At 35.7% G+C, this 13,455-nt stretch overlaps 1 protein-coding gene across 1 annotated transcript in view; it reads left to right on the top strand.

Moving 5' to 3' along the window:
- The first annotated feature begins 2,130 nt into the window (after positions 1-2,130).
- The window catches only part of LOC144448787 (stalled ribosome sensor GCN1-like), a 33,729-nt gene continuing 22,404 nt past the window's right edge, over positions 2,131-13,455 (top strand). The window contains exons 1-18 of the mRNA XM_078139076.1: positions 2,131-2,242; positions 2,350-2,452; positions 3,343-3,538; positions 3,838-3,946; positions 4,443-4,541; positions 5,171-5,374; positions 5,680-5,788; positions 6,624-6,698; positions 7,592-7,720; positions 8,157-8,306; positions 8,560-8,733; positions 9,436-9,588; positions 10,312-10,404; positions 10,756-10,831; positions 11,263-11,422; positions 11,946-12,135; positions 12,667-12,791; positions 13,050-13,228. Of these exons, the coding sequence (XP_077995202.1) occupies positions 2,225-2,242; positions 2,350-2,452; positions 3,343-3,538; positions 3,838-3,946; positions 4,443-4,541; positions 5,171-5,374; positions 5,680-5,788; positions 6,624-6,698; positions 7,592-7,720; positions 8,157-8,306; positions 8,560-8,733; positions 9,436-9,588; positions 10,312-10,404; positions 10,756-10,831; positions 11,263-11,422; positions 11,946-12,135; positions 12,667-12,791; positions 13,050-13,228 (2,342 nt within the window). The 5' untranslated portion in view covers positions 2,131-2,224. The remainder of the gene's footprint in view (positions 2,243-2,349; positions 2,453-3,342; positions 3,539-3,837; positions 3,947-4,442; positions 4,542-5,170; positions 5,375-5,679; positions 5,789-6,623; positions 6,699-7,591; positions 7,721-8,156; positions 8,307-8,559; positions 8,734-9,435; positions 9,589-10,311; positions 10,405-10,755; positions 10,832-11,262; positions 11,423-11,945; positions 12,136-12,666; positions 12,792-13,049; positions 13,229-13,455) is intronic.

Raw genomic sequence — 13,455 nt, forward strand, 5'->3', positions numbered from 1 at the left:
CTTTTCTTTGGCATATTATAAAATAAATCAATATCACATGATTGACATGGGCAATATCATAATTAATTGCCAGCTCTTGGACTAGTGCTCTTTAATGAATGATGCCTGAGGTCAGGCAATAAATTGTGATATTGCCCTAGCTATAATGTTGCCTGCGCCAACTGTATTGCAAAAGTATGCAACTATTTTTTACTAATATTTGAATTCTTATGAATCTTTTTAGAGAGATGTCATTATATTTTGAATAATATTTGAAGGATAAAGAAAGTGCATAAATTTAATCACAATAAGTTAGCATGTCTATGTCTGTATTGTGTTTTTCTGTATGCGTGTGTGTGTGACTAGGGATTTTGAAAAGTGTAGTCGAAATTGTAAATGCTTATGAATTGACACTAGTTAGATGGAACTGATATGGAAACATTTACATTGTACTGTAGCGCTTTTAAAATATGTAGGTTGTGGAGTGAAGACAGTCATGAAATTTTATGTATTTTCGCCCCCAAATATTATGCTTCCGCGAGTCCCTGGGAAGTTTATAGGTGCCGTGTGTGTCAATACCGCCCTCTACGACAGGAAATATTAATTATTTTGTTTCTCTATGTGGCGCCCGTTCCACCCGTCCGTACCCCCCCCCCCCACTATATTAGAAAAATAGTATCGAAAGAGTTATCATGACAGAAAGATACAAGAGAGATTCATCTTTTAACTTAAAATCCTGAAGTTAGGACCGTATCTGAATTTTCATGGTTAACGTTGGATTTGGTGATAACTAACCATTTGAACACGTAGTAGTAGTAGTAGTAGTAGTAGTAGTAGTAGTAGTAGTAGTAGTAGTAGTAGTAGTAGTAGTAGTAGATCTTAGTTCGCTGACACTGACAGTTTGAAGTGACTTTTGACGCTTAATGATAATGTATCAATGACATTGATTCGTACATAATTTACGTACGTATCAAAGCACGTACTAAACTCTAACACAAAGTCTGACTACATATAGACGTAACTGTACAAGTGTGACTGTGTTCAAAGATTCATGATCGAATTGATTTTCAAAGGAAGAGATTTAACATAGACAATGAAAATTCTCAGTGACGTTTAGCTTGACTTGATAAAATAAGGTAAAACATCGTCAAAAGTGTAGTTCTGAGGGTTCTACAATAACAGCACCAATCGCTGACATGATATTGTGGTCTATACAAGGTATGTACACCAAAACGCGCCATTTATATAATATATATATTATGTATTGGCCATGATAACATGAGACATAAAGAATTTCAAATGGTTTTTAGCTAGCTCCATAGACTTCTTGGAATCCAGCTGACGACTGTGTAGGTACGTAGGCATCATGGAATCAAACTAACCCGGGCCATATCATGCGGGCGGACCACACGATGGACACCGAACTTGAACTTGAAGTGGTAATATGAGAATTTGGTATTAAACTATTCTGGATTTTAATTCGTAAAACAACTTTATTACGCTTTAATACTTGAAAAAATGTAATGAAATATACAAAGACCTTGTTTGTAACTCAGTAAATTGCAAAAAATCCAACAAATTTCTAAAATGGTTGGTTGTTTGTGCTTTTTTGCAATTTATTGATGATTTAGTCGATGTTGTTGCACGTTTTTTAAGGAAAATAGGGTAAAGTTGTTTTATGAATTAAAAATCCAAAATGAATACACTCAACTTGCTATACACTACAAATTTTCTTATATAAGTTTTGATAATGAGTTGCGGTTGAGCCGCATTCGTCACAAGTAGACTAAACTGCAGTGGATGAAATCACTAGTAGTAGAACTGTCCATTTTGAAAGATGTTACTATATTCATTTACGAATACACATTGGAAAAAATAGAAAACTGGTTGGATTTGAGCTCTTTTAGTAGTTTCAATTGAGTGGTTATTTTGTGTTATACGCGTACGCGTCCCCTTGTCTGTCTTTTTTTATTGAAAAATTGTATGTGAGTTAAGTACCATTTGCAACAAATACAACTCACTTAAAGGGCTTTGTTTCGGTCCCAACACTTCCGGTACCTTCGTAGATATTCGTAAATCGTGAATAATAACAATACCTTCCTATGTAATTCAACTTTGAGGTGTCTAGCATAGTATCCAATGTATAGAGATGTCATCGCATGAACCTTTAAAGTGACTTTAGTCTTTGTGGGAAGAAATGAAGTAATTCTTAACTTCGGAAGATTTCGGATATTGCACAACCAACATGGCGGCCGACAGTAAGGTACATGCTTATTATACGTTGTCGTTGACAGTTTTTGTTGTTTACTGCGAGCATAGCTAATTAAGATACCCGGAATGTAACGAAAAATGTTTGAATTCACATTGTAGGTCATGGAAGTCATGAAGGAATTTTCAGTAAAGGTAACAACAGGTAGTACAAACGAGCGACACAAAATTTTATGCGATCTGCTTCCATGTGTTGGCAAAACAGGTGAGAGACATTTTTAGTAGTACATACATCGCATCTTTATAACATGTGTTATAGCCAAGTGGCTAAAACAACACGCCATGGCCTACCCATGTAGCCATGGTGACCAACGTACAATTCCAAATAAGAAGTTTTCATGATTTTCATATACTTTCATAACTTTTATTACATTTTCAATTTTTTCTCCATATGATCATTTTACAATTTTCATCAGATGATGAATACATCTATGAAAATTTCACCGTGACCTCACCACGCCAAAAGAGTGTGTATCACAAATGTATTTTTGAATTGGTTCATACACTTTTGATGCTGAATCAAATGAAAACAAAATACAAGTAATTGGGATTCACTGATAATCAATCAATCAATCTGTATTGCATAACAACATGCTATAGCAAGGATGGTAAAGCATACAAAAACAACACTAGTACACAATTAATATACTAGTATTACTACCCATTGCAGTAGATCACATCAAGTTAGTATGTATACATTTTCTCAGACTTCAGTGACTACAGCAGTAACACTGTCACAGTTACTTGCCTTTGTTTCAATTTGTAAAGAGTCGACAAAAAGTGTTATTGTACATAAACATTTTTAATTTTTTTTTTAATTTAATTTTTTTAAAATTTATTGTGTTACAAACAAGAACTTAGGATATGTTACTTCACATTATTTTTAAAGTAGAAAAAAAATAGTAGAGCTGTTTTATCAATAGAAAATCTGAAATGAATACCCCCCCCCCCTCCCCTTCATATATGGCCATATTTCTGCAAACTAATGGAGAGAAAGAACCAAAGATGGAAATGAGTAATTTTTGCGATCATCAAGCAAATAACTTGGTAAGTTTGAGTTCTCAACTCAATGTTATGTGTTGATATTTTATGTAGATTTACCTGAGAAAGTCATCAAAGGTCTTTGCAAAGTGTTGGCTTTAACTATACCAAGATATCAAGATGCTAGTTCCAGACGTGATGTTCTGCAAGTCTTAAGACAACTGACAAGTAGTCATGGTATAGTGGCAGTTAAGTCAATACTTACTGTGTTATCTGATGAAGCTACTCTACAGAAAAGTGTACACCCAACGTGAGTAAATAGACTGAATTATTGTATTTCCGTTTAAAGACCCTGATTTAAATTCCAGGTACTGGCATTAGTGTCATCGTATCAATACAGATCAGATAGGATCGTGAGTTTGATCAGGACCAATATTTTTCCAAAATTTTGCCAGGCAACTGTTTTTTTGCAACTCAATTTTAGTCATAATCTGAACTGGACGTAATTCATGTCAAAAGTCAAACTCGTCAATTGACCCTGACATCAATTAGCGAGTTTGACTTTTGATGTGAATTATGTGTCATACATTATATATACTTCATTTACAGGCCGGCTACAGCTAGTACTGCTTTGGTAGCTCTGAGTTGGACATGTATTCTCTCACATTACTGTCTTGGCGCCAAGGAGAAAGTAGAAGATAATGTTTTCAATAAATTGGTAAGACAAAGATTTAAAATAAAGATATCACAATATTTGTTTCATAACACCACATGAGACTCAGGGGTGTATGTACCTCATCTATTCTTGTTAATGTCCATTGGGAGCCATTTGTACAACTGATGACATCAGACCATTGACAAACGGAACCTGTTACAAACAGGGAAAGTAAATAACTGAATTGGATTAATAAAACTTCGAACAGCATATTGGAAGTACATATTGGAAGTGTTGTTTTGGATAAGTAGATAAAAGCTACTTGAATTTCTCACGGTTTCTCACAAAACTGTATAGAATGGGGAGAACTCTGCAGGTTTTACTAGACATACCCCACCCCACCTCTGTTACTTGGGTTCCCAAATCATACCATAAAAACACTTATATTCACCATTCCTTTGTCAAAATTGAAAAGTAAATTGATGTTTGGGAATTATGCCATAAGTGAAGACTTGTTGAAGTACTACCGGTAATGTATTTGTATTTATTGTCCCTTCAGATTGAAATACAGAGTTATCTAGCATATGGAGCACTTGGCAGTACACGACAATCTATCACTGATTCCGGCTACAGAAAACTGAAGAAAGTCTGGAAAGAGGTAAGATAGATAAAGTACAGGACATAAGAAAAAGTTATATTCAAAGTGTGCAGACTTGTTTATCTAGGAGACGTAAATGCAGGATGTGATTTTTTTTTCCTTCTGAATTTTGCAGAAAGATGAATGTCAAGTGTGTAGTATGTTTCATTGATATAAATACCTTCTCAATATGCCACATGCTGATTGACAGAAAGAGAAAAGATTTTGTAATTTGGGCACTGGGGGCACTGTTTTGAATCAGCTTTTGGACCAATAGTGATGATAGTTGAGTAGTCTAGCCTCCTTAAAATAAAATCATCATGTCTCATGGTAAAAGTTAGTTGCATTCTCAACCAGTCAAAAATTTCAGATCAAGTGATTTTTGGTCAGGGAGTTTTTTAGTCACATGTACTTTAGTGTTACTTAGCCATCATTTTCCTTATAGGGGCGTCCTCTAGTGGTATTTCTTCAAAAAATGACTGCTTGATCAGTAACTGGAATATGGTGTATTCTATTCATTGACTATATCAATCATTTTTTATGGAAATTATATACCCTGCCAATGTCAGATTTTTCTCTTGGAACCAAATCAAGGTTCAGCTGAAGTGACCTGTCTCTGAACATTATATCTCATTTTTCACTTCAAACAGAACCCAGGTTCAGCTGAAAGGTATATAGCATCACTTGGCAAAGTAGAACACTCGTCCTATCTGATGTGTATGATTGGTCAACTAGTCAGGTTCTACGATGAAGTCCACGACTCGGAAAACATCAAGAAACACAAAAAAGTCCTTTTGGATGTGTACATCAAGAATGTGATCAGCAGCAAAAGTAAACCACCATTGCAAGCCCTGGTATGTCTTGATCTAAGATTGTCTTTAGTTTTGCATTTTCCAGACAAGTTTCAATATTATCTGGTGAAATTTACTCACTTTGAAATATAGACTTTGAAAAGTCTTTCAAACTATTTTGAAACAATAAATTGGAAACAGTCACAACTTTCAAAATGCACATTGATGTGAACTCAAAGGTTACCATTTGTCACCTTATCTGTAATAATACATAACCCATAATGTGCCAGACCCCCCCCCCCCCCCCCTGTTATGGAGTAAATGCGAAAAGACTATAATAGAAGTACATGTAACTTGTTGCCTTCCAGAAACATAGCAAGCACCTCCTGAGGTATGTTACACATGATGAATTCAAAGAAAACATCTTGCCAGCAGCTCAAAAAGCAATGTTAAGAAACCCCGAAAATGTCTTGAGAGGTAAGAAAATTAATCTTTGTGTTTCCTTTAGAAGTATCAATGAATGTGATGTTATTACTATGGAAAATGTGCTATCAGAAAACTATGATAGATACAAACTAGAATTATTTTGTTGCATGTGATAGATCTTTAAATGGATGATGCCGTTACTGTGGTCATGTAGCCACACTCACTCTGTTAACAAGATAGTGTTAACACTGAATGATGTTATTTTGTTGAATGTTCCATTACTTAAGAAAACCCTATTAGAGATACCACACTACTGTGAGTGTAATTACATCAATTCACGGCTTATATCAATGTTGCAATGGTAGTTGTAGTTTGTGTGTGTGTTAGCTTTCCAATAGTTGGTCTTCCATTGTTGTAACTTTTAAGTTGTCCGGAAGCGCTATATATTAAAACCGAGTAAAAAAATGGGAGTGCTGTAGAATGAACTACATACTAGTCTGCAGTGTGTGTATATGCCTATCTCTGTTACAGTCAGAGACCAGTAGAGAAACTACAATTTGAAAACAGTCCATTTTCAATTATGGAAGACAGTAAATGCCTCTTTTTTATGGTAAATAAATTGATTTGCTTTAAGTGTGATAGTTTTGGGCATATGCACAACAATAGTCAGTTATGATGAATGATACAAATCAGTTTTATGTTAAGGAGTCTTGTCCTATTTCCTATCCTGAAACCAACTCAACCAAGACTCCCTAGCTTGGGTGCAAATACATGTCTATTGTACTGTCAGTCCATTGTCCTACATTCTTGCCTTATTTTGTGACAACACCTGAATTTAATTTGATTCATAATTTTATACTGTGCAATGTTACTTTTCTTTTAATAGTATTGAGTGAACTACTTGCAAGTGTCTCCATTGATCTCAGTCAGTATGCTAAGGACCTGGGAAAACTGTTGGGAAGTAAGTGAATTTGGTCTCTTTGTAACTGTGAATGTTGTTTCAACATTACCTTGTGTGTCCTGATTTTGATTCTAACTCACTAATAAAGGCAAGACAGGGGAATAAAAGACCCCCTAACTTCATGGATTTATTGTCAAACTTGAATGCAATATGGTACAGTGAACAATGTGAATGAAAATCCACTCCTGAGTGCTTATTCCTACAGTATAAAACACCTCTCATTAATATTCATTGTGCAACCATGAATTATTTCTGTTGACTCTTGAAGTCAAGCCCTAGACAACAACTGAAGTGGACAAGTTGAACTGGGGATTATTTTATAATGTGTGATGTATACTTAGCTGGTAGAGCTCTTTAATCAAAACATTTGAAACAATCAAACCATAATCCCTTTTATAACAAATTGTATTCATATAGCCTTCAGTGATTGGCTTAGATTGTACCACATGGTATGGAGTATTGACCAATTGTGACCTCAATTTGCATATAAGGGTACTAGTCACATCCTATTTTCCCTAGGGCAATAATCATGTACTAAGCACAGAAGTCTTATCAGGGATTTGATTTGACTATAGAAAGAATACATGCCTGAGAATGTAATGTGTCGTAAAAGATTTATTGCCTGGCCGTATTCGGGCACTAGTAGACATCATATTACCCCTTGCAATGTTATGTAGCAACTATTTCCTTCAGCATTCAGCCTTGGGAAATAGTTGCTACATAACAGCCCTCATGGTAATAGACATCTACTAGCGCCCTCACAGGCAGGCAGTAAGTGTATAATAATCCTCATGTCTCCAAAAAATGGAATACACCATAACATCAAAGAAGAGTATACCTACATGTACCTCATTGGTCAGTAGTCATGTGTATATAAATTTTTCCTCCTACAGCTCATTTGATTTCCAAAGAAGACGTGGCAAGGGAGGAATCAGCTGAAGCATTTCAGAACATAGCCAACCAGTGCAGTGACCCAGGAGCGTTAGAAGAACTTGTCAAACATCTATTTGCAGTCCTCAATGGTAAGCAACACTCCTATCAATCTCACGGTGTAGCATATCGAGAGGATACGTGTTGTAACGGTAGTTGCAGTACTTGGGATATGGAAATGATTGAACTTATATATTTTGTAGGGGAACCACGTTACTCGGACCCCCTGCCATCTCATCCCTCACCATCTCAACCCCATTTTCAAATGACTCATTGGTCTCAAATTATATGGTAATTTCTCTTCCCTGGCTTTCAGTGAACGTATACTGTAATATACGTTGTGTTGTTCAGTCCTATAATGCTTCTAAACCATGACTATAAACCACCTAATATCTTAGACAGTGAAACCAGATTTCTCTTGAATATTCAAGAAATGACTCACCAGACCCCATAGTTTATGAAAATGCCTTTACATTGTAAAGAGCACTGTCATAACTCTATAAGTGTACTTGATGTATTTTGTTGCAGGGTCTGAAGGCAAGTTGACTGTTATAACTCAACGTACTGGTGTGCTATGTGGTATTGGTAATCTGACCAGTAACACTGTCAGTGGTTCTAGTGTTCAAGGTCTAGCAGCCACAGTATGTGAAAACTTTATACCATACCTACAGATAGAGGGTAAGTATTATGATTATATTGACTTACAGTCAGTAATAATCTTTATTTTATAAAATTTATATTGGATAGTTCTTTAAGTTTCATTAACTTGTCTCCCAAGAAGTCCAGAGGATCAACCCGCATGGGTTCAGTGTTGATGCAGGAGGAAACTGGAGGATCTGAGAAAACCTGCATTGTCCGATAGAGTCAATTGGAACGGGATATGGCTGTATCATTGTGCAATAATATCTGAATTCTTTTCAACTGTACACAGTTCATGAAGCAACTCTGGTATATGCCCTGTCTATGCTTGCAAAGTGGTGTGCTAAGTTCTCAACTGAGGTGCCAGCCAAACTTGTGGAGTGGTTCAAGAAAGGCGTCACTTTGAAATCATCAACATCAGCTGTTAGAAATGGCTACCTACAATGTATGCTAGCTGCATTCCATGGTAAGAACCCATAGTATAAGTATCACTGTATTGTTGCATACACCACTGAAGTCTAGCAGGTCTGTAACATTGCTGTGATAGCATAGTGCTGCTGAGCACCATTGTTATGGCACAATAACCACAGCCATGTAACTGGTCTGCTCAGCAGCACTGTTACATTGCTGTAACAGTGCTGCTGAGCACCAATGTTACAGTGTGGTAACCACAATCATGTAACTAGTCTGTTCTTACAACCCAGTTACAACAATGCTACATTGCTGTAACAGCCAAGGTATGTAACAGTGGTGTAGACATTAAAGTACCAGGTAGTATATAAATTTCTTACAACTGAACGTCTGACAATTTTTCTGTTATTTATTTAGAAAAATCACACCCATTCTCAGTTAAAATCAAGGGAAAAAGATTGGGGTCACTGTACAAAATTTTGAAATAGAGTTCAAAGTTATATCAACACTAAACTATTTTAGAATCCAATATGGCTACCGAATACTGTGTTCACTCATGGAAAATAAATAATTTGCTGATGTCGATGAAAGCAAAGTGTTGAACTCCTAAATTTCTTATAAAAATTATAAAGGTTCAAAGTAAGCTTTCATGTTGTAAAGTTTAGAGAGATTTTGAAAACTTGATTTTCGGGGAATGTGATCCGCAAGTTGCATTCAACCTTAATGATGTGTTTTTAAATTTGTAATATTTGTACAGGAGATTCCTTGCTTCAAGGTTTAGAAGTGTTACCTATTCTACTGAAGTCTGTTGAGAAAGCTCATGCACAGTCTACTCAGACCAATCTTGTGATTGAGGGATTGACTGCTTCTTGTCTCCTTGTAAAGATGTCATTGGCTGATATACTGGCTGGTAAGTCAAACAACCAATCAGATTGGTTGGTAGTTAGCTTCTAAGCCAAATAACCAATCAAAATGGCTGATAATGAAGCTGGTAAGTCAAGTAACCAATCAGGTTGGTTGGTATTTAGCTTGTAAGCCAAATAACCAATCAGAATGGCAGATAATGAAGCTGGTAAGTCAAGTAACCAATCAGATTGGTTGATATACAGGCTTATCAAACAAAGAATACAATTGGCTGATAGTGAAGCTGGTAAGCCAAGGATCTAATGATATACAGGCTGGCAAATCAAACAACCAATCCGATTGGCTGGTATTTCAGCTGATAAGTCAAACAACCAATCAGATTGGCTGATAGTCAAGCTTGTAAGCCAAGTTACTAATAAAATTGGCTGAAAATAATTTAGAAATTATACATTCCGGTATTACCAAGATTACTATATCTTGGCAAGGTCTCGAACTCTGCACCTAGCTGTCCTTACCAATCCTTCATCCACTTTGAAGTATTTTTGAAAACTTGGTTTCTTTGTTTACTTTGTCCATTAACATGAAAAGGAGTCAGTGTGCAGGGTTATGTAACAGAGATACATGATAATAATGACGATGTGCCATGAAAAACTAAAAAACTTGTTGAATTCAAAGTATTACGTGTCCTGTTTAAAACCATTAAAGTGGTAAGTACACACTGTCAGTTAAATAACCGTTATTTAAGGGAATATATTTGTTTTTGTTTCAGAATCCAAACTGGGACAATTCTGGAATACTATTTTGAATCCAAGCAAACAAATATTTTTGTCTGAAAAGTTTTTGACATCAGTATCTGCTGAAGGTAAGAATGAACAGTATTTTGATCTATCAGGCCAAGCTCCTACGTAGTGGTATTGGAAACTCTCCCTCTGGCAACTTCTACTTCCTGTTGAATGTTTTAAGGAACATTGCCATTAGTAGCGGCCATATTGGATTTGTCACCAATATACTATTACATGTGAAGTTGAAGTCCTGATGTTGACCAAGAAATTGAGTGATCATTATTTTGTATGACATGCCAAGATTGTAAATGTTATTTCAGATAACAAAAGTGACTTCATAAAATGTTTCTGTAACAAGTAGGGCACATTAATAAAGCTGCACATGTTCAAAATAATGACTGTCTTTGGTATCTCTTACGTTTTGCTTGCAGTTTTAGAAATACATATCCTTTTAACAGAGAGACTATTATTGGAACATTCCCAGAGGTTAACTGATGATATTTCAAGGTAAGGGTGCTAAAGTTGTAAATATAACAGTCCTTAGAAAGTAGTAAAATCACTAATATTTCAAGTTACAACCAATTAGTGTATCATCCTTGTGCCAGGTTTGAATGAAATCTTTTAAGCACATGATCAGATATACAAGTGTTGTAACTGGTCATCTTACTTCCTACTACTATAAAGAGTTTATTTTTACAACAGATTTCATAGTTTTGTAGAGATGCAGGTGATAAGAACATTGTTTTATCAGTGGTGGACAAATTAAAAGTGGCTTTGAAGGTCCTGAAAAGTATTCTTCCTATCACACTAGCAAACTGCATTGTAATATAAATTTGCTCAATTACATCATCATGTCATGATAATAGTTTTATTTTTGTGTCTGTCTTAGCTTTGAAAAACTAATCTCACCATTGTTGTAAATTCCTTTTGCTGTCTAGGCAATACCAGCATGCATTGGTATTCTGTTCAGTCCACCACAAATGGCCCTTACGTAAGACAGCACAGCAATGCATCAAAAAATTGCTCAAAGCCCAAGGAGGGATAGAGTTAGCTTATGGACTCCTGAAAGAATTTAGAAAAGTGTTGTCAACTCAAAAGGTAAGATTTCAAACATTTGTAATACATTATTACAGTAGTTGTAACCATGGTAATTAATCTGTCACATATTATAGGATACAAATCTGCATATCATTTCATGATAACAGATTTTTCTCTTGAAACAGAGAAATCTATTGTATTATTGAATTCACTTCTATTAAGGTGTTTGACTGGGAGGCAACTTCTCTTGAAACTCCAGTTATAAACTATTGTTATGGAATTCGCTGTTATCAAAGGAAGAGTCCAACAAGACATTTCTAGTACACATGTACAGATTACTGCCCTCAACTTACTGCTGATTTTGGGTGCTAAAATAGCACCTCGGTAGCTTACTTAACTGAGAAATCTAGTATAGCAGTTCCACTGCACTGTGACTCAAATATGATAAGCCATTTTGGTGATTTCCTGAATTGCTTTATGAGAACACCTGTGATGAAGACATCACATTTACCGCAACCTGTTTGCCTTGAGAGATACCAGAAATGTCATAATCTGTGTACTGACTGAATTGACTGTTATTAAGGTGGTTGACTGGGAGGCCTTGGCACTTGAAACTGAGGACACTCCTTCAGAAGCTGTCAAGTTTATTCATCCTAAAATCTTAGTGAAGACACTGAAGACGATTACATCAGAGTGTGGACTGGATAGTAATCAACAAGAAAGCAATAAGATGGCAATGGAAATTTTACTGGATACCCATCATCCATGTTTAGGTAGGTGTATCTATTTTGTTGAAAAGTTGGTGAAATCTATAAGAGTGGCATTACTTAGTTTTAGGTTTCGCAACAGAACACCTCAAAAATGATGGATCAGTTGGTGGGTTAAAAATTTTTTTTTTTTTTTTAAAGTAAATGTTTGTGTTCATGTTGATGATACTTGCAATTCATAATCATATATTCAGCAGTTTGGATGACTTCAAAAATGATTCAAGTCAGAAGGAAACTTGTGAACCATTTGTTTTATAACAATGAACGATAATTTTGGCCCAGACATGTTCTTTTGGGGTTGGCATCTTTTTTACCTGTAAAGGACTTGAACAAGTTGAGGCTGGTTTTGTAATAGCTGCATTTCTTAATACTTAGAGGACCCAGAAAAGCCGTTTTCAATTCTCCATCACACTATAAGTGATGGTACTCGGGGAATTGCTTTACTTGGGTGCTACAGAGTAAACAGTTGCCGCAAATAAGTTTTGTGAATTTGTGATGATACATTTATATGTCATACTTTGATCTGTTTTAACACAGTATATGCCAATGTCAATCTATGGACTGAACTCCTTATCATGATGAAACTTGACCCACTACAATTTGTGGAACAAAATATTGATGAAATCATGACAAAACTGACAGAAGAAGATGAAATTAGTGAGGTAAGTCAGGTGGTTCTATCATTCTACTTACAGGAGATTTCATCTTGTCTTACAAATGCTATTAAATGTTGTATCAAGATCAGTGAGACTGATCACAAGGTTTTATGTTGAGATAGACTCAATAAAGATAACACACAAACATCCCCTACGTAGTGTTCCCTCTGTATTTTGTTAATGATAGCAAATACAAATAACAAAATCTTATGTATGTTATAGATTTCCATGTTTTTTATTTCACATCGACTTCTTTTCCTTCAGCCTTCTCTGAATGCATTGAAGACACTAGCATTTGTAGCACCAAAAGAAGTTCTACCTCGAACAATAAGTCAAGTGACCAGTTGCCTAGGCAACGCAGACTTGTTCAATGTGACAAAACAAGAATATGCAATAATGCTAACCCCAGAGGGTGAGCTGTATGATAAGTCAGTGATTGAAAGGTAAGACTAGCGATAATTTGAACCAGTGGATCTTGAAGTTTGAGTGAAATTTTAGTGTAGTGTATATTATGGTGTAATCATGGCAGATGAGGAATGTGTGTGTGTGTGTGTGTGTGTGTGTGTGTGTGTGTGTGTGTGTGTGTGTGTGTGTGTGTGTGTGTGTGTGTGTGTGTGTGTGTGTGTGTGTGTGTGTGTGTGTGTGTGTGTGTGTGTGTGTGTGTGTGTGT

This window comes from Glandiceps talaboti, chromosome 18 (genome assembly GCF_964340395.1).
Source record: "Glandiceps talaboti chromosome 18, keGlaTala1.1, whole genome shotgun sequence".
NCBI classification, from domain to species: Eukaryota; Metazoa; Hemichordata; class Enteropneusta; family Spengelidae; genus Glandiceps; species Glandiceps talaboti.